Below are 22,786 nucleotides of genomic sequence, written 5' to 3' on the forward strand. Positions count from 1 at the left end.
CGCGGTCAACATTTAAATGAAATTATCTTCAAAAAGTAAATGTCATGGACCAATCTAACGTTTCAAATAAAGAACCGATGAGATTTTGCAAATTTTATGCGTTTTTTTTTTAAAAAAAGTTATCAAGCTCTTAACAAATCACCCTTTATATAGCTCCCATATAAACCGATCCCCAGATTTGATCTCCGGAGCCTCTTGCAGGAGCAAAATTCATCCGATCCCGCTGAAATTTGGTATGTGGTGTCAATATATGGTCTCTAACAATCATGCATGAATTGGTCCATATCGGTCCATAATTATATATAGCCCCCATATAAACCGATCCCCAGATTTGAACTCCGGAGTCCCATGGATGGACAAAATTCATCCGATTAAGTTGAAATTTGGTACGTGGTATTAGTATATGGTCTCTAACAACCATGCAGGAATTGGTCCATATCGGTACATAATTATATGTAGCCCCCATATAAACCGATCCCAAGATTTGACTTCCGGAGCCCCTTGGAAGAGCAAAATTCACCCGATCCGCTTGAAATTTGGTACGTGGTGTTAGTATATGGACTCTAACAACCGTGCAAAAATTGGAGGAGCAAAATTCATCCGATCCGGTTTAAATTTGGTACGTGGTGAAATTTGGTACAATGCACTAGTATATGGCGTGGTGCAATGGTTAGCATGCCCGCCTTGCATACACAAGGTCGTGGGTTCGATTCCTGCTTCGACCGAACAGCAAAAAGTTTTTCAGCGGTGGATTATCCCACCTCAGTAATGCTGGTGACATTTCTGAGGGTTTCAAAGCTTCTCTAAGTGGTTTCACTGCAATGTGGAACGCCGTTCGGACTCGGCTATAAAAAGGAGGTCCCTTGTCATTGAGCTTAACATGGAATCGGGCAGCACTCAGTGATAAGAGAGAAGTTCACCAATGTGGTATCACAATGGACTGAATAGTCTAAGTGAGCCTGATACATCAGGCTGCCACCTAACCTAACCTAACCTAATCTAGTATATGGCCTCTAACAACCATGCCAAAATTGGCCATATCGGTCTATAGTTAGCCTATAGCTGATCCCAAAAAAAAAATTACCAAAATTTTATTACTATAGAAAATTTTGTAAAAGTGTTATCTCTATAGAAAATTTGTCAAAATGTTATTTCTATAGAAAATTTTGTCAAAATGTTATTTCTATAAAAAATTTTGTCAAATTTTTATTTCTATAGAAAATTTTGTCAAAATTTTATTTCTATAGAAAATTTTGTCAAAATTTTATTACTATACAAAATTTTGTCAAGATTTTATTTCTATAGAAAATTTTGTCAAAATTTTATTTCTATAGGAAATGTTGTCAAAATTTAGTACTATACAAAATTTTGTCTATATTTTATTTCTATAGAAAATTTTGTCAAAATTTTATTTCTATAGAAAATTTTGTCAAAATTTTATTTCTAGAGGAAATGTTGTCAGAATTTAGTACTATACAAAATTTTGTCTATATTTTACTTCTATAGAAAATTTTGTCAAAATTTTATTTCTATAGAAAATTTTGTTAAAATGTTATTTCTATAGAGAAATTTTGTAAAATTTTTTTTTCCATAGAAAATTTTGTCAAACTGAATTATATACGTATTTAATCGGCCTTTTTTATTTTTGTTTAATATATACACCGTATGGACTAACTTACAATTGAGAAGACGGTGTTAAGAAGTTTTAAGATACCTTGCCATCGGCAAGTGTTACCGCAACCCAAGAAATTCGATTATGGATGACAGTCTTTCGTAAAAGTTTCTACGCAATCCTTGGCGGAGGGTACATAAGATTCGGTTTTATTTTTATACCCACCCCCATAGAATGATGATGGGGGTATAATAAGTTTGTCATTCCATTTATATCACATCGAAATATCGACTTCCGACTATATATATTCTTGATCAGGGAGAAAATCTAGGACGATATAATTATGTCTGTCTGCCTTCAATAATGATGCAATTTTGTATTTTTGTTTTTTTTTTCTCTTTGTTTTTTTTTTTTTTTTTTTGACTACGAGCAGGCCAAGTTCGGGAGATGGGATGCGATTTGATTTCTTGGGCTTCTAGACACCGCATTTTTTATTCGATTTGTCTAAAGTTTGAAATCTAGAAATAGTTTAGGTCAATAAATAAGTGTGACAAAGATGGTATGTTCTCGACCAAGTTTTTTTATAGCCCCCATATAGGCCGAGCTCCCGATTTCATTTCTTGAGCTCTAGACACCACAATTTTTATCCGATTTGCTTGATATTGGCAATCTATAGATATTTTAGCTCCGTACATTCTTCCATAATGGAAATCTTTTAAACCCCATAACCCAGTGCAGGTATTACCGATGAAGCTGTATACACGAACCCTATTACACGTAAAGCTGTAGGCTCGAAACATTACCGAGTTACTCACCGATTCTATCATCGATAGCAACTACCTAAACCACATCAAACTGTGCAACCGGCGTCTACCAAACATCACAAAATTCACGGTCATCTCCAATCATCGTCAGTTTAGAAATAACGTTCATCTATATATAGTCGGTATCACAATGAACTGAATAGTCTAAGCGAGCCTGAAACTTAATCCGGCTGCCACTTTAACCTAACCTAACCTATATAGTCATAGCAAACGTTTAAAAGTAATATGTCACAAGACTTACATATTGATGAAGTGAAAGTGAGTTAAAATGGAATCTTGATATAAGGACAAAATCATGATTTTTTTAATCCTCGATACAATTCAAAAAATAAAGCCCATGAGAACTTTTACAATTCGAGACATATTGATTTTTTCAGTTTCCGATCTTATTCACATTGAAATCTCATCAATTACCCATTATCTACTATCAGATTGGAGCCACTACCGATCAGATGGGAACTATGGAACACCTAATCAGTTACAGACAGAAGAGAGATCACCTCCAGTTCATGTTTTGGCCATACCACCACCCATATTTTTGTTTATATATCACTTTTCAAGATACCAGCATACCAAGTTGAATTGTGCCAATTAAATAATTGAGATGTGACTGAATGAAGCATTTAAGCCACTTGCCATTTTACATTAAGATACATTAAAATTTGATATTTAGCTACGGTGTCTTCAGAACGAAACACTTTTGCCCATCAATAGATTTGATATATGGGCTCAATAAAATTTTCGCACCACCTCAGAAGTCACAAAGAATAAATTATTAATAAGCAAGCAACATTTTTGAATGATATAAATGGTATCAATCGAAGATTTTAATCCACTTTACGCTATGGTTACCTACTGTCAGATATTTGAATCTTTAGTAAAAATTTTAAAAATTAATTTGCCTAATTAGTGCAAAATAAAGAATTCATTCTCATTAATTAATTTGACACTCTGAAAACAAATGGCTTTTTATAGAGGAGAGTACTGAAGAATAACTTGAATAGAATAGAGTCGCATCTTACTATGATAGGTGATAAGAGCCATCAAAGGTCTTTGATCAAGTGTCACGATAATTTTTCTTGATTAATAGACGGTGTAATATCCTGTAATGACTGGAATTAAATCAATTTTGTTGTACGGTTAATATTTCCTAAACTCTTTTAAAATAAATATTTTTATACCCTTAACTTTGTCATTCCGTTTGTAACACATCGAAATATTGCTCTAAGACCCCATAAAGTCTATATATTCTGGGTCGTGGTGAAATTCTGAGTCGATCTAAGCATGTCCGTCCGCCCGTCTGTTCAAATCACGCTAACTTCCGAACGAAGCAAGCTAACGACTTCAAACTCGGCACAAGTAGTTGTTATTGCTGTAGGTCGGATGGTATTGCAAATGGCCCATATCGGTCCACTTTTACGTATAGCCCCCATATAAACCGATCCCCAGATTTGGATTGCGGAGCCTATAAGAGTACCATATTTCATCCGATCTGGCTGAAATTTGGTACATGGTGTAAGTATATGGTCTCTAACAAACATGCAAAAATTGGTCCATATCAGTCCATAATTATATATAGCCCCCATATAAACGGATCTCCAGCTTTGACCTCCGGAGCCTCTTAGAGGAGCAAAATGTATTCGATCCGGTTGAAATTTAGTACGTGGTGTGAGTATATGGTCTCTAATAACCATGCAAAAATTGGTCCATATAAACGATCCCCAGATTTGGTTTACGGATCCTTTAAGAGAAGCAAATTTTATCCGATCCGGCTGTAATTTGGTACATGGCATACGTATATGATCTCTAATAACCATGCAAGAATTGGTCAATATCAGTCCATAATTATATATAGCCCCCATATAAACCGATCCCCAGATTTGACTTCCGGAACTTCTTAGAGGAGCAAAATTCATCCGATTCGGTTGAAATTTGGTACGTGGTGATAGAATATGGTCGCTAACAACCATGCCAAAATTGGTCCATATCGGTCTATAGTTATATATAGCTTATCCCCAATCACACAAAAATTGGTCCATATCGGTTCATAATCATGGTTGCCACTCGAACCAAAAATTATCTACCAAAATTGTATTTCTATAGAAAATTTTGTCAAAATTTTATTCCTATAGAAAATTTTTTCAAATTTTATTTCTATAGAACATTTTGGCAAAATTTTATTTCTACAGAAAATGTTGTCAAAATTTTAATTCTATAGAGAATGGTGTTAAAATGTTATTTCTATAGAAAATTTTTTCAAAATTTTATTTCTATAGAAAATTTTGTTTTTATAGAAAATTTTGACAAAATTTTATATCTATAGAAAATTTTGACAAAATTTTATTTCTATAGAAAATTTTGACAAAATGTTATTTCTATAGAAAGTTTTGTTAAAATTTTATTTCTATAGAAAATTTTGTCCAAATTTTACTTCTATAGAAAATTTTGACAAAATTTTATTTCTATAGAAAATTTTGACAAAATTTTATTTCTACAGAAAATGTTGTCAAAATTTTAATTCTATAGAGAATGGTGTCAAAATGTTATTTCTATAGAAAATTTTGTCATAATTTTATTTCTATAGAAAATTTTGTCAAAATTTTGTTTCTATAGAAAATTTTGACAAAATTTTATTTCTATAGAAAATTTTTACAAAATTTTATTTCTATAGATAGTTTTGTTAAAATTTTATTTCTATAGAAAATTTTGTCCAAATTTTACTTCTATAGAAAATTTTGTCCAAATTTTATTTTGTCAAAATTTTATTTCTATAGAAACTTTTATAAAAATTTTATTTCTATGGAAAATTTTATCAAACTTAATTATATACGTATTTAATCGATTATGGATGACAGTCTTCAGTAGAAGTTTCTACGCAATCCATGGTGGAGGGTACATATGTTAAGCTTCGGCCTGGCCGAACTTACGGCCATTTATTTCATATACTTGTTAATTTTGAATTTTTAATTTACTGCGAAAGCCGAATATAGAACCGGTCTCATGAGTAACACTACAGAATCCATAGTGGCGGCGGGCACTTAAGGTCTAAGAAAGTTAGTAGCTACCGATGATTTAAAGAAGATCAGTCTATGTCATTCACCTACACCCTCGAAAAAAATCGCTTCTCTAACATATGTTCCAAACATATTTTGCAGGAAGCACATATATTATTGGATACCGCCGAAACATTAATATGTTTGTTTTATGTGAGCATATTATATGTTTGGAAGCATTTTGAGTCCAAAAATAGTATATGCTTGGAAGAATTCCCCAAAGAAGATTGTGTTCATTCCCTCATATATTTTTAACTTCCACGAAATTTTTGAGTTCTTCGCATCTTTTTCTGTAATACAAATATGCTGTTTTTTTTCAAATGTCTATTTTCTTGGTTCCGAATGTCTATTCTCTTTATTCCGAATACTCAATCTACTATTCAAATTAAATAATATTTAGACTTAAGCATACCAAATTTTTGGCCATATTATAAAACAGTTTTCCGAAACAACATACAAGCGGTTTCACAGAAATTGCTCTCATTTCATTCTCTCGCTGTGTTATGTTGATGTCTTTTTATTTAACCCTCCCGGTTTCCATCTCTATTTCTTTCTCTATACTAACTCTCTCTCTCTCTCTGTCGCTCTCTGAATAAAGTATCACAACATATATATGTTTACTCGAAATTTGTAAATTTATATATGTTTACATTCACGCATATTATTTTTATGAAACATTCATGCCCCAAACATAATATATTCTAACATATTAACATATGTGTCGCAAACATTTTGTGTTAGTTTAGGAACATTACATGTTTGCACTTAAATATATTGTGTTTAAAAATTGTGCCCGAAACACATTTTGTTTATATCGGAACATATGAAAAACATATTTTTCTAACAGTGTATATTTGAATATTTACCAGTTACACGGTTTGTGATGGTTTAAAACTGAATTAGTCTACTATCTAATAGTTGAATAAATTGTTTTTTTTTTTTAATTTAAAATTTCATATATCTTTTTGGCACTTAAAAATATTTACAAGATTGTATATTAACTTATTATGAGATATTACTAAAAGTATTGTAACATATAATTTAAAATTTTCTTTCGAACAAGTATCAATTTTAATAGCTAGATATAACACTTAGGATATTTTTTTATATGCCATACCATTTAAATCTATATATGTGGCGTAAATAATAATTACTATTTCGTTTGATGTAATACCTATATAAACACTTTCCATGTCATTGTTAAACACATAGCTGCGCCTAAAAGTATGCAAATATATAAATTATTAGAAGTAGACAGAGACGATTACAATTCACATGATAGTTACACAAAGCAAAACTTAATTAATATCTGGAAACATATTTTTAGGCACAACAAAAAAGTCCAAATTCATTTCTCTATATGGTAGTGTATCAGAGAGAATAAAAACACAAGAGGACGAAACTGCATCAGTAGGTGGCAGTCATGAAGAAAATTTCTCAATATCATGCAGTTTTTGTCGGCGCTTCTCTCAAATATCATACAGTTTGCGTCGACGTCACCCAGTTCAGTTCTCTTCCGGCTTTACGAAACGTAAGCAAAATAGGATTTAGAACCTACTTTATAGTAACAAATGTTCTTTTTTATAAATGTTTTCATTCCATTAAATTTTTTAGCAGAAAATTTGAAATTATAACTGGCCAGGCCTTTATAAACAATTTATCAAAACAGCGCTTCGACCGCAATGTCGGTAATACCAAAGCTGCAGGCATTGTGCGACATATATACGGTTGACATTTGTTGTTTTTGTAGAAGACACATTTTCGTAATCTTGGGGTTTTCTTCTCTGTGAGTGAATGCATGGTTGCCACACTTGGTGGAATTCTGCCAAATATGTTATGGTAGATTTTTTACTGCTTGGAAGATTGGTAGAATTCGTGATATTTTGCAAACTATTCCCTTCCAACAAACAGGTACTTCAAAAATTTGTATATAAACATAATATTCTATAGAAATTTTTTACATTTTTTTTACAACATTTTTTATGCAAATTAACAAAATTTTATACAATTTTGACAAAACATTCTATAACAAGTTTATACGGCCGTAAGTTCGGCCAGACCGAAGCTTATGCACCCTCCACCATGGATTGCGTAGAAACTTCTACTGAAGACTGTCATTCACAATCGAATTACTTGGATTGCGGTAACACTTGCCGATGGCAAGGTACCTTAAAACTTCCTAACACGGTAATATATACCACATAGTCCATACGTGGTATATATAAAACTAAAAAGACCGATTAAATACTATTATAATTAAGTTTAAAGTTTCTGTAGAAATAAAATTTTCACAAAATCTTCTATAGAAATAAAATTTGGAAAAAAATTTATATAGAAATAAAATTTTGACAAAATCTTCTATAGAAATAAAATTTGGAAAACATTTTCTATAGAAATAAAATTTTGACAAAATTTTCTATAGAAATAATATTTTGACAATGTTTTCTATAAAAATAAAATTTTGGTAGATTATTTTTGGCTCGAGTGGCAACCATGATTATGAACCGATATGGACCAATTTTTGTGTGATTGGGGATCGGCTATATATAACTATAGACCGATAAGGACCAATTTTGGCACGGTTATTAGCGGCCTTATACTAACACCATGTTCCAATTTTCAACCGGATCGGATGAATTTTGCTCCTTCAAGAGGCTCCGGAGGACAAATCTGGGGATCGGCTTATATGGGGGCTATATATAATTATGGACCGATATGAACCAATTTTGGCATGGTCTTAGAGACCATATACTAACACCACGTACCAAATTTCAACCGGATCGGATGAATTTTGCTCCTCTAACAGGCTCCGGAGGTCAAATCTGGGGATAGGCTTATATGGGGGCTATATATAATTATGGGCCTATGTGGACCAAGTTTGGCATGGTTGTTAGAGACGATATACTAACACTATGAAGCAAATTTCAGCCGGATTGGATGAAATTTGGTTCTCTTAGAGGCTCCGCAAGCCAATCGGGGGATTGGTTTATATGGGGGCTATATGTAATTATGGACCGATATGGACCAATTTCAGCATGGTTGTTAGAGACCATATACTAACACCATGTAACAACCAATTTCAGCCGGATCGGATGAAATTTGTTTCTCTTAGAGCAATCGCAAGCCAAATTTGGGGGTCCGTTTATATGGGGGCTATACGTAAAAGTGGACCAATATGGCCCATTTGCAATACCATCTGACCTACATCAATAACAACTACTTTTGCCAAGTTTCAAGTCGATAGCTTGTTTCGTTCGGAAGTTAGCGTGATTTCCACAGACGGACGGACAGCCGGACAGACGGACGGACGGACAGACGGACGGACAGACGGACGGACGGACGGACATGCTCAGATCGACTCAGAATTTCACTACGACCCAGAATATATATACTTTATGGGGTATATTTCGATGTGTTACAAACGGAATGACAAAGTTAATATACCCCCATCCTATGGTGGAGGGTATAAAAATAAAATTTTGACAACATTTTCAAAGAGCTAAGTTTTTTTTTGTTTTTGTTATTGTTGGTTTCTTCTTCAATCATTATTATTGTTTTGATTTCAGACTGAGGAAAATCATATATACACCCTCAAAAAAAATCGCTTCTTTAACATATGTTCCAAACATATTTTGCAGGAAGCACATATATTATTGCATACTGCCGAAACATTAATATGTTTGTTTTATGTGAACATATTATATGTTTGGAAGCATTTTGAGCCAAAAATATTATATGCTTGGAAGAATTTTTCCCAAACACGATTGTGCTCATTCCCTAACATACTCGTAATTTTCACTTCCACGAAATTTTTTAGTTATTGGCACCTTTCTCTGTAATACAAATAATGTTGAAGAAATTATTCACTTTTATAAATTTTTTAAATTTTACCTTTCGCCTGCACGGAGAATCGAACCGAGGACCATACAGTTTGTAAGCCAACACACTATCCACTGGGCTACGTAGCTGTTATAGCCACCAGTAGATAATTATCGTTATAAGTTACATTTATATAGCATAGTTTGCAGCGCCCACGAGCCCATGCAAACATAACATTATTTAACAGAAACATACATTTGTTTGCCACGTGGAGCAGTGGTTAGCATGTCTGCCTTGCATGCAAAGGGTCGTGGGTTCAATCCCTGCTCCGACCGAACATTTTTTTTTTTTTTAATTTACACATTTATATTTATACTATATTAATTTTTTTAAATGAAACATCGAAATGTGCGTTATTAAAGATTTATAGTCAGTAACAGTGCTTGATATAAACGAAATTGAATGATTTTTGGATAAAATATTATTTTTTATTGCAAAAATAACAATCTTGTAATAAAAAACTGTTTTTGTACAAAACTTTAAAATTTGGAAGGAATTCAAAAACTAACAAAAGAAGAACGTGGAGTCGAGTATAAACATACATACATAATTTTATAATATAAACATAAATTTATTTAGGAGTGAACAGTTTTTTACTAGCATTTAACACCATCGCTCTAAAATTCCTTTTATTTTTCTTTAATAATTCATTTTAAAGAAAATAAACTTTTTAAATTGTTTTAGCTGTAAAATTCGAACTTAATACCTGCTTTTATATTTGATGGTGTCCGTCAACTCCTTGTGGACTACTTTTTAATAAAGAGAAACTAAACTTTGTTTTTTTAAATTTTTCTGTGTAATTTTTCACTATTTCCTCCTTATTTTATTTTACCGTCCCAACTCTTAAAAGAGTATAGTGCCCTTTCGTTATTTTTATGAAGACCCCTGATTTCTTTTAACGGACCAAGAAAAAAATAATGCCAAAATGATAAACAAAACACATGTCCACACATACATAAAATGCTGCTCTCAAGGCGAAAACATAAGCTGTTTGTTTTTCAAATGTCTATTCTCTTGGTTCAGAATGTATATTCTTTTATTCAAATTAAATAATATTTAGACTTAAACATATCAAATTTTTGGCCTCATCATAAAACAGTTTTCCGAAACAACATACAAGCGGTTTCACAGAAATTGTTCTCTTTTGACTCTTTTGCTGTGTTATATTGATATTTATCGTCAACTCTCCCGGTTTCCATCTCTATTTCTCTCTATATTCTCTCTGTCGCTTTGAATAAAATATCACAATATATGTATGTTTAGTTGAAATTTGTAACTTTATATATGTTTGTATTCACACATATGATTTTTATGAAACATTCATGCCACAAACATAATATATTCTAACATATTAACATAGATGTCCCAAACATTTAGTGTTAGTTTAGGAAAATTACATGTTCGCACTTAAATATATTGTGGTTTAAAATCGTGCCCGAAACACATTTTGTTTATATCGGAACATATGAAAAACATATTTTTCTAACAGTGTAGAAAGTAATAAAAAAAAAAATTTTGACAAAATTTTCTACAGAAATAAAATTTTTACAAAATTTTCTATAGAAATAAAACTTTGACAACATTTTATATAGAAATAAAATTTTGACAAAATTTTCTATACAAATATAATTTTTACAAAATTTTCTAAAGAAATAAAATTTTGACAACATTTTTTTCTATAGAAATAAAATTTTGACAAAATTTTCTATAAAAATAAAATTTTGACAACATTTTTTATAGAAATAAAATTTTGATAAAATTTTCTATAGATATAAAAATTTGACAAAATTTTCTATAGAAATAAAATCTTAACAAAATTTTTTATAGAAGCAAAATTTTGACAAAATTTTCTATAGAAATTAAACTTTTGACATAATAAGATTTTTTGTTTGGTAAAATTTACTAAAATTTAGATATTCTGGGCTCGAGTGGAAACCGTGATAGAATGTCAAATAAATTAGAATTGCAATGCATTTGTCAAAATTTGATCAAATGAATTTAGATTTCTTTGAAATTTTTATCGCTCAATAAAATATGTGTTACAAAATGTTTGTATTTTTATTTTTGTCATTTGCCATTTTGCTTGTATCATACAATGGTCTTTTCAGCCTTTATGTCTCAAATAAAACATATTTTAAAATTTCGTCTTAAAAATTTAATAGTGTAGTGTAATGTGAAAATGTGAAAAAGTTCGATTTTGTACATCGTTTGTGTGAAAGGGACCGACAACGGTGTATATTTCTTTTAAAAATGTTACTTTACATCGGCTTGTGGGCGCACAAAAGTATGCTCTATAAATAAAGCTGCTTCAATATGCGTTTCTTTTTCATTGATAATTGCCTGTTGATGACAATAACAACTACGTAGCGCAGTGGATAGTGTGTTGGCTTACAAACTGTATGGTGCGCGTTTCCATTCTCCATACGACAAATTATAAAATTAAAAAAACAAACAAGTAAGGAAAGTCTTAAGTCGGGCGGGGTCGACTATATTATACTCTGCACCACTTTGTAGATCTAAATTTTCGATACCATATCACATCCGTCAAATGTGTTGGGGGCTATATATAAAGGTTTGTCCCAAATACATACATTTAAATACCACTCGATCTGGACAGAATTTGATAGACTTCTACAAAATCTATAGACTCAAAATTTAAGTCGGCTAATGCACTAGGGTGAAACACAATGTTTGTAAAAACAAGTATATAAAGCAGTAAATTCGGCCGGGCCGAATTTTAAATACCCGCCACCATGAACCAAATATTAGGGTTTCCTTTGAAATTTCAGGAGGGCTTGAGGACTTGAGGAGACTTCCCGAAGATAAATTTAAAGATTTCACCTATGAGGACTATATCAGATTCTGGATTTATAAGAACCATTTTTGTTTGAGTTTTAGAGGAATCATTAACATCTCTTGCAAGTGTGCAAGAAAATTATAAAATAACGTCATGATTTGAAATTTTAAATCTGTAGATTTTCACCCGAGAAGTAAAATCTGGAAATTTTACATTGAGTTTTAAGCAATTTTCATGATCAGTGCGCCTTCTATACCCTCAAGAAGTGAAATCGGTCTACATGGAGGCATTAACGTACAAAATGTACCGATAAAAACTTAATCCGATACACGTTTTTGTGAGCCTAAAATACCAGAATATTTACAATTTCAGGCAAATCAGATAAAAACTACGGTTTCTAGAAACCCAAGGAGTTAAATCGGGAGATCGTTCTTATGGGAGCTATACTAAAATATGGCCCGATACTCACCGTTTTTGGCACACCCCTTTATGACCCGAAAATACCTCTAGATTTCCAATTTCAGGCAAATAGGATAAAAACTTCGGATTCTAGAAGCCCAAGAACTAAAATCGGGAAATCGTTCTATATGGGAGCTATACCAAAATATGGACCGATACTCACCATTTTCGCCACACCACTTTATGATCCTAAAATACCTCTAGATTTCCAATTTCAGACAAATTGGATAAAAACTACGGTTTCTATAAGCCCAAGAAGTAAAATCGGCAAATCGCTCTATATGGGGACCATACCAAAACATGGACCGATACTCACAATTTTTGGCACACGTATTTGTGGTCCTACAATACCTCTAGATTACCAATTTCAGGTAAATTGAATAAAAACTGCGGTTTCTATAAGCCCAAGAAGTAAAATCGGGAGATCGGTCTATATGGGGGATATACCAAAATATGTACCGATACTCACAATTTTTGGCACACGTATTTGTGGTCCTACAATACCTCTAGATTTCCAATTTCAGGTAAATTGAATAAAAACTGCGTTTTCTATAACCCAAGAAGTAAAATCGGGAGATCGGTCTATATGGGGGCTATACCAAAATATGGACCGATACTCACAATTTGTGGCACACGTATTTTTGGTCCTACAATACCTCTAGATTTCCAATTTCAGGTAAATTGAATAAAAACTGTTTCTATAAGCCCAAGAAGTAAAATCGGGAGATCGGTCTATATGGGGACTATATCAAAACCTGGACCGATATAGCCCATCTTCGAACTTGACCTGCCTGCAGACAAAAGACGAGTTTGTGCAAAATTTCAGCACGATTGCTTCATTATTGAAGACTGTAGCGTGATTACAACAGACAGACAGACAGACAGAGAGACAGACGGACAGACGGACATCGTTATATCGTCTTAGAATTTCTCCCTGATCAAGAATATATACTTTATATAGTCGGAAATCGATATTTCGATATGTTACAAACGGAATGACAAACTTATTATACCCCCTTCACCATTCTATGGTGGTGGGTATAAAAATAGTGTTCGGTCGGAGCAGGGATTGAACCCACGACCCTTTGCATGCAAGGCAGACATGCTAACCACGTGGCAAACAAATGTATGTTTCTGTTAAATAATGTTATGTTTGCATGGGCTCGTGGGCGCTGCAAACTATGCTATATAAATGTAACTTATAACGATAATTATCTAGTGGTGACTATAACAGCTACGTAGTCCAGTGGATAGTGTGTTGGCTTACAAACTGTATGGTCCTCGGTTCGATTCTCCGTGCAGGCGAAAGGTAAAATTTAAAAAATTTATAAAAGTGAATAATTTCTTCAACATTATTTGTATTACAGAAAAACGTGCCAAGAACTAAAATATTTCGTGGAAGTGAAAATTACGAGTATGTTAGGCAATGAAAACAATCGTCTTTGGGAAAAAAATCTTCCAAGCATATAATATTTTTGGGCTCAAAATGCTTCCAAACATATAATATGTTCAATAAAACAAACATATTAATGTTTCGGCAGTATCCGATAATATATGTGCTTCCTGCAAAATATGTTTGGAACATATGTTAAAGAAGCGATTTTTGTGTACGAGTATATATCGCCCCCAACAAACTTTAATTATTTGAGATGGTGCAGGGTAGAATATAGTCGCCCCCGACCGATTTTAGTCTTTCCTTACATGTTTATCATCAGTTTTGAAAAGCTAATGCCAGTTTGGTACAATTTTTTAAATGTTGTGGATAAACGAGTACTCTGCTTTTGGTTACCCCTCAAGGTTTGAAGACATGCCTTTTCTCCGATATTATTATGGTTCACAAAAAAAAAATTAAATAGGTAGGTGCATATATTAAACATGATAATACAAATTGATATGCATTCACAAACGAATTGCAAATGTTTTGCAACTCTTATGGGGTTCCGACAGTTTAAACACCTGTTCGTTGTTCTCATATAAATAGTCCATGTAGTTGATAGTGTTGACACAATTCCAACCGAGACAATCGAGAATTTTTGCCGAATAAAAGCTAGTGCAGTCAGCTGCTATCAATTCAAATTCAAGATTTTTAGCCAATTCTTGAGATGCCTCAAAGAACCGTTTTCCGATGCCATTGCCATATTCTCCTTTTTTCACACACATGGCACTAATATGAAATATTTTTGGCACATTGAATCGTTTGAAGAGATCTGCATCTTTTTTGACTTTTGTTAAAAATTTATGAATTTTCACTTGAATGGAATCAGTTTTCACAACAGCATTAGGTGCGTTCATCTCTTCGTCTGGTTGCAAGGATTCATTGATACATACTCCAAGTAATTCATTTGTCAGTGGATCAATAGCTTTCAAACAGTAACCGGATTTAATTAGTAAACGTATATTATCTTCAGGGAATCCATGATTTTCACCAGGTCCATGGCAAGTTGATAAGGGCTCTTGATAAGAGAAATTCAATTGCATGAAATCACATATCCTTTGGCTATCTTCCAGGGGAATCAGGCGAACAGCAATATTTTTTCTTTGATCTAAAGACATTTCAGATACTCTGCTCAGAGGCAACTAGAGTTTAAATATGAATTCTGTCAGCAAGAGATAATAAACAACAGGGGATTTTCACATTGTAGCATTTTCTACAATTTTATCTGTTTTGTGCAATGCTAATATAAGACAATAAAAAGAAAAGTTCATGTTGTCATTCCCAGCTGCCCTGGACATTGGCTTCTTGTTATCACCTTACTACTGAACTCACACTGCCAATGCAAGTTGTTATCATCTCTGAAGACATTCTTAATCTCTTGATATATTGACAAACCATCAAAATGATCGTTGCCAAGAAGGCAATGAAAATGTTCTTTTTGGATACGGAAGTGGTGCAAAATTGGATTACAAGCGATGAATTTTAAATGGTGATGCCATTTTTCCTAACTTTTTCGATTTTTATACCCACCACCATAGAATAGTGACGGCGGTATAACAAGTTTGTCATTACATTTGTAACACATCGAAACATCGATTCCCAACTATATAAAGTATATATATTTTTGATCAGGGAGAAATTCCAAGACGATATAAGCATGTCCGTCTGTCTGTCTGTTGTAATCACGCTACAGCCTTCAATAATGGCGCTCTCGTCCTGAAATTTGGCACAGATTCGTCTTTTGTTTGCAGGCAGGCCAAGTTCGAAGATGGGCTATATCGGTCCAAGTTTTCATATAGTCCCCATATAAACCGACCTCCCGATTTGGGCTTATAAAAACTGTAGTTTTTATCCAATTTGCCTGAAATTGGAAATCTAGAGGTACTTTGGGACAATAAAAAGGTGTGCAGAAAATGGTGCCTATCGGTCCATGTTTTGGAATAGCCCCCATATAGACCGATCTCCCGATGTTACTTCTTGGGCTTCTAGAATCCGTAGTTTTTAACAAATTTGCCTGAAATTTGAAATCTAGAGGTATTCTAGGACCATAAATACGTGTGCCGAAAATGGCGATTATGGGACCATGTTTCGATATAGCCCCCATATAAACCGATCACCAGATTTACTTCTTGGTCTACTAGAATCCGTTTCATATCCAATTTGCCTAAAATTGGAATACTAGAGTTATTCTAGGACCATAAAGAGGTGTGCCGAATATATTGAGTATCGGTATAGTTGGGAGCCACCGTGGTGCAACGGTTAGCATGCCCACCTTGCATACACAAGGTTGTGGGTTCGATTCCTGATACGGCCGAACACCAAAAAGTTTTTCAGCGGTGGATTATCCCACCTCAGTAATGCTGGTGACATTTCTGAGGGTTTCAAAGCTTCTCTAAGTGATTTCACTGGAATGTGGAACGCCGTTCGGACTCGGCTATAAAAAGGAGGTCCCTTGTCATCAGTGTTGCCAGTATTGGGGATTTTTCCCCAAATTGGGGATATTTTTTCATGAATGGGGACGAATGTTCTGAGTTGGAGACTAGGGGATTTAGTGGGGAATTTCCATAAATTTGGGGATTTTTGTGGGGAATTTTCAGAGAAATCGGTTTAATCTTTTCTATAAATAAAATTTTATTTCTATCGAAAATTTTGTCAAAAGTTTTTTTCTATAGAAAATTTTGCCGAACTTTTATTTCTATAAAGAAAATTTTGTCAGAAGTTTATTTCTCTAGAATATTTTGTCTAAATTTTATTTCTATAGAAAATTTTTTCAATATTTTATTTCTATAGAAAATTTCGAAAAATTTTATTTCTATAGAAATTTTTTTCAAAATTTTATTTTATATAGAAAATTTTGTCAAAATTTTATTTTATATAGAAAATTTTGTCAAAATTTTATTTTATATAGAAAATTTTGTCAAAATTTTATTTCGATGGAAAATTTTGTCAAAATTTTATTTCTATAGAAAATTTTGCAAAAATTTTATTTCTCTAGAAAATTTTGTCAAAATTTTATTTCTATAGAAAATTTCGCCAAATTTTATTTCTATAGAAAATTTTGCAAAAATTTTATTTCTTTAGAAAATTTTGTCAAAATTTTTTTTCTGTAGAAAATTTTGCCAAAATTTTATTTCTATTGAAAAATTTTGCCACAATTTTATTTCTATTGAAAATTTTTTCAATATTTTATTTCTATAGAAATTTTTTTCAATATTTTATTTGTATAGAAAATTTTGTCAAAATTTTATTTTATATAGAAAATTTTGTCAAAATTTTATTTTATATAGAAAATTTTGTGAAAATTTTATTATACCCTGCGCCACACTGTGGAACAGGGTATTATAAGTTAGTGCATATGTTTGTAACACCCAGAAGGAGACGAGATAGACACATGGTGTCTTTGGCAATAATGCTCAGGGTATGTCCCTGAATCGATATAACCATGTCCGTCTGTCCGTCCGTCCGTCTGTCTGTCTGTGAACACTTTTTTGTGATCAAAGTCTAGGTCGCAATTTAAGCCCAATCGCCTTCATGTTTGGCACATGTTCCTAATTTGGGTCAGAATAGAACCCTATTGATTTTGGAAGAAATCGGTTCAGAATTAGATATAGCTCCCATATATATCTTTCGCCCGATATGTACTAATATTTCAAATTTGGCACATGTTCCTAATTTGGGTCAGAATAGAACCCTATTGATTTTGGAAGAAATCGGTTCAGAATTAGATATAGCTCCCATATATATCTTTCGCCCGATATGCACTAATATGGACCCAGCAGCCAGATTTTTGGCCGAATTTGGTTGAAATTTTGCACTAGGAGTACAATTAGTAGTATAGTCAAGTGTGCAAAATTTGATTGAAATCGGTTCAGATTTAGATATAGCTCCCATATATATCTTTCGCCCGATATGGACTTATATGGCCCCAGAAGCCAGATTTTTGGCCGAATTTGTTTGAAATTTTGCACTAGGAGTACAATTAGTGGTATAGTCAAGTGCACAAAACTTGATTGAAATCGGTTCAGATTTAGATATAGCTCCCATATACATCTTTCGCCCGATATGGACTAATATGTTCCTAAAAGCCAAAGGTTTGTGCCAACTTTGTTGAAATTTTGCACAGGGAGTAGATTTAGCATTGTAGCTATGCGTGCTAAATTTGGTTGAAATCGATTCAGATTTAGATATAGCTCCCATATATATCTTTCGCCCGATATGCACTTATATGGACCCAGAAGCCAAAGTTGTATCCCGATTAGCTTGAAATTTTGCACAAGGAGTACAATTGGTAGTATAGTCATGTGTGCCAAATTTGATTGAAATCGGTTCAAATTTAGATATAGCTCCCATATATATGTTTTTCTGATTTCGACAAAAATGGTAAAAATACCAACATTTTCCTTGTTAAATCGCCACTGCTTAGTCGAAAAGTTGTAAAAATCACTCTAATTTTCCTAAACTTCTAATACATATATATCGAGCGATAAATCGTAAATAAACTTTTGCGAAGTTTCCTCAAAATTGCTTCAGATTTAAATGTTTCCCATATTTTTTGACTAACATTGTGTTCCACTCTAGTGCATTAGCCGACTAAAATTTTGAGCCTATAGATTTTGTAGAAGTCTATCAAATTCCGTCCAGATCGAGTGATATTTAAATGTATGTATTTGGGACAAACCTTTATAAATAGCCCCCAACACATTTTACGGATGTGATACGGTATCGAAAATTTAGATGTACATAGTGGTGCAGGGTATAATATAATCGGCCCCGCCCGACTTTAGACTTTCCTTACTTGTTTTATATAGAAAATTTTGTCAAATTTTTTTATATTGAACATTTTGTTAAAATTTTATTTCTATGAAAAATTTTGTCAACATTTTATTTCTGTAAAATATTTTGTCGAAATTGTATTTCTATGTAGAAAAAATTCTCTATTATTTTTTTTTTTTTTGTATATAGACAAATTTCTCTAAATTGTATTTCTATAGAGAAAATTTTGTTGGAAGTTTATTTCTATAGAAAATTTATGAAGTACGTCTTTGCAAAATCTACAAAATATTAAAAATTCTACCATTCTACCAAATAATAAAAAATCTACTATTTCTGGTAGAATTCTACCAACTTTGGGAACCCAATTTTACTACTTCAATATTTAGAAGTAATTTTTCGTTCATAAAGACAAGGTGACCGACTCCAATTTTCATATCTCCAGCATTTGGAAGACGATCACCAGTCTCTTGGTGTTGTGGTTCGAAATCTTATTGCAGTTTGCTGGATTTGACAAAATTTTAATATTTAAACTATTAATGCACGGACGAAAAAGACTGTTTTTCATATGTTTGGGTGTAAAAATTATATGTTTGGAACTCAAATTGTTTAACACAATATTTTTATGTGCAAGCATATAATGTTCATAAACTAGCATAACATGTTTGGGACATATATGTTAATATGTTAGAAAATATTATGTTTGGGACATAAAATGTTTGTAAATATAATATGCTTAGATTCAAACATCTATTAATTTGGAAATAGTCTATAAACATATAAGTGTTTAGAAGAGACTTAGAGAGTATGCTTCAAGTAAAATAATGGAAGTAACCAATTGGCGCCTTAAAAATATATCCACACAAATTTTTTACTACCAGTGTATGCCCTAAGGTGAAACATAATATGTTTGAACAATACAAACAATATTTTGTTTGGACCAATCCTGAAAATATATATGCTTGAAGCAAAATGTGTTTGGGGTATATGTTACAGAAGCGATTTTTTGTGAGGGTGTGATATGCGACAGCAGAGTCTTTTACTTTAAAAAAAAAACTTGTCTCAAATGTATTGGGGATTTTTGTGAGGAATTTAAATTTAAATTGGGGATTTTTGGGGACGAAAACATCATAATTTGAGCCAGAAATATACTGGCAACGCTGCTTGTCATTGAGCTTAACATGGAATCGGGCAGCACTCAGTGAAAGAGAGCAGTTCACCACTGTGGTATCACAATGGACTGAATAGTCTAAGTGAGCCTGATACATCGGGCTGCCACATACCCTAACCTAACCTAACCATCGGTATAGTTTTTGATATAGGTCCCTTATAAACCGGCCCTCCGATTTGGGGTCTAGATTCAAGAACTACAATGAAATGTGCTGAATACTGTGTGTATCCTTCCATGTTTTGGTATAGCCCCCATTACACCGAACTCCCGATTTAACTCCTAGGGTTTCTACAAATTGTAGTTCCGGATCCAAAAAGAACATTTTCATTACTTTTTTGGCGATGCTTTTTTTGCTGGGTTATTATTATAAATCACCAGGTGTTGCTGCAACATTTGACAAATAGAAACTATGGCATTGCCAGATTTATTCGTGGGATAAAAATATCATCAAATGATGAATCGTTCGCAACTGCAACACCCACTTTCCATGGATGTTGCTTTATTCGCTTACTTATCGATTAGACATTGAACTTGCAATGTCAATGCAAGTTCTTATCTCAAATGAAGAATTCGTCAGTTTTTTCCGCAATGTTTTAAAAATCGTGATAAAGGGTGATACGGTCGAAATTTGGTCAAGGGAAAACGCGTGTAAATCGGTGAAATCGTTTATTTAAAAAATCAAAATAAATTTCTTTTTCAAGTTCAATTAGTATAAAATTCAGGAAAAATATTCAGTTAGGCTTTCGCTTTTCCAAATCCGAATTGCCGGGCCTCACGCTTGACACCTGCCATCAGATTTTGTACAGCCACCTTGTCCACCTTCTTCGCTGCTGAAAGCCAGTTTGCCTTGAACTTCTGCTCGTACTTAGCAGTTTTTTTGGTCTTCTTTAGGTTCCGCTTGACAATAGCCCAGTATTTCTCAATTGGGCGGAGCTCTGGAGTGTTGGGAGGGTTCTTGTCCTTGGGAACCACCTGCACGTTGTTGGCGACGTACCACTCCATGGCCTTTTTACCGTAATGGCAAGATGCCAAATCCGGCCAAACCGGTACGGAACAACCGTGTTTCTTCAGGAAAGGCAGCAGACGTTTATTCAAACACTCTTTCACGTAAATTTCTTGGTTGACAGTCCCGGAAGCTATGAAAATGCTGCTTTCAAGCCACAGGTACAGGTATCTGCTACCTTTCCCCTTCCTTTTGCCGTATAAAACTCCTGTCCCGGAAGCTGCTTGTAGTCGGCTTTGACGTAGGTTTCGTCGTCCATTACCACGCAGTCAAACTTCGTCAGCATCGTCGTGTACAGCCTCCGGGTTCGCGCTTTGTCCGTCGTATTTTGTTTATCATCGCGATTTGGAGTCACTACCTTCTTGTAAGTCGATAGTCCGGCTCGTTTTTCGGCTCGATGCACGATTGTAGACGATACACCCAGCTTATTTGCGGCATCTTGGAGAGAGAGGCTAGGGTTTCGCTTGAAACTACCGGCAACTCTCTTTGTCGTCTCAGCGGCTTCCGGTTTTCGATTTCCCCCCGATCCAGACTTCCTGGCTGTCGACAAACGTTCCCCAAACACTTTAATTACATTTGTAACGGTTGATTTGGCAACTTTTAGCGATTTTGCCAGCTTTGCGTGCGAGTAGCTCGGATTTTCGCGATGCGCGAGCAAAATTTTGATACGCTGCTCTTCTTGCTTGGACGGCATTTTGACAACTGAAGAGTGAATTCCAAAATCAAAATTGGAGCAACATTCTACACACACACACCTTCATAATGAGGGGTGTTCAGGTTTTTTTAAATGCAAAATTGAAAGAAATAAAGGGTGATACGGTCAAAATTTGGTCAATATAAACTTGACGTATTTCTTTCAATGTTGCATTTAAAAAAAACCTGAACACCCCTCATTATGAAGGTGTGTGTGTGTAGAATGTTGCTCCTATTTTGATTTTGGAATTCACTCTTCAGTTGTCAAAATGCCGTCCAAGCAAAAAGAGCAGCGTATCAAAATTTTGCTCGCGCATCGCGAAAATCCGAGCTACTCACACGCAAAGCTGGCAAAATCGCTAAAAGTTGCCAAATCAACCGTTACAAATGTAATTAAAGTTTTTGGGAAACGTTTGTCGACAGCCAGGAAGTCTGGATCGGGGGAAAATCGAAAACCGGAAGCCGCTGAGACGATAAAGAGAGTGTCCGGTAATTTCAAGCGAAACCCTAACCTCTCTCTCCGAGATGCCGCAAATAAGCTGGGTGTATCGTCTACAACCGTGCATCGAGCCAAAAAACGAGCCGGACTATCGACTTACAAGAAGGTAGTGACTCCAAATCGCGATGATAAACAAAATACGACGGCCAAAGCGCGATCCCGGAGGCTGTACACGACGATGCTAACGAAGTTTTACTGCGTGGTAATGGACGACGAAACCTACGTCAAAGCCGACTACAAGCAGCTTCCGGGACAGGATTTCACCGATTTCACCGATTTACACGCGTTTTTCCTTGACCAAATTTTGACCGTATCACCCTTTATATATTGAAGAAATACTGCATGGTATATGGTAGGGGGAGATATCAGACCCATTAAACCCCTTTATCTACGCATATTAAATTTGTATAAATATAAACAAATACTGACTATAAAAATTCTGTCTGCGATGAAAAAAAAAATTTAATAACCTTCCTAAATATGCTTTGACACGTCTATTTATTTTTTTGTGGAAAAAATAAACTACCAAGGCGATCAATTAGTTTTAAACAACGGCTTTTTGATCCGCTTTCGTTGCAGTGTAACTCCATA

At 33.8% G+C, this 22,786-nt stretch overlaps 1 protein-coding gene across 1 annotated transcript; it reads right to left on the reverse strand.

Annotated features, from left to right (window-relative positions):
• Positions 1 to 14,472: 14,472 nt before the first annotated feature.
• On the reverse strand, positions 14,473 to 15,232 carry LOC142235072 (arylalkylamine N-acetyltransferase-like 2). The gene has a single exon (XM_075306300.1). It carries the CDS (start codon positions 15,175 to 15,177, stop codon positions 14,524 to 14,526), a length of 654 nt encoding a protein of 217 aa, XP_075162415.1. The 5' UTR covers positions 15,178 to 15,232; the 3' UTR covers positions 14,473 to 14,523.
• Between the last annotated feature and the right edge of the window lie 7,554 nt (positions 15,233 to 22,786).

This window comes from Haematobia irritans, chromosome 4, assembly GCF_050003625.1.
Source record: "Haematobia irritans isolate KBUSLIRL chromosome 4, ASM5000362v1, whole genome shotgun sequence".
Taxonomy (NCBI): Eukaryota; Metazoa; Arthropoda; class Insecta; order Diptera; family Muscidae; genus Haematobia; species Haematobia irritans.

Coding starts and splice junctions, on each gene's coding strand:
- LOC142235072 (XM_075306300.1), bottom strand. CDS start 15,177: ATGTCTTTAGATCAAAGAAAAAATATTGCTGTTCGCCTGATTCCCCTG.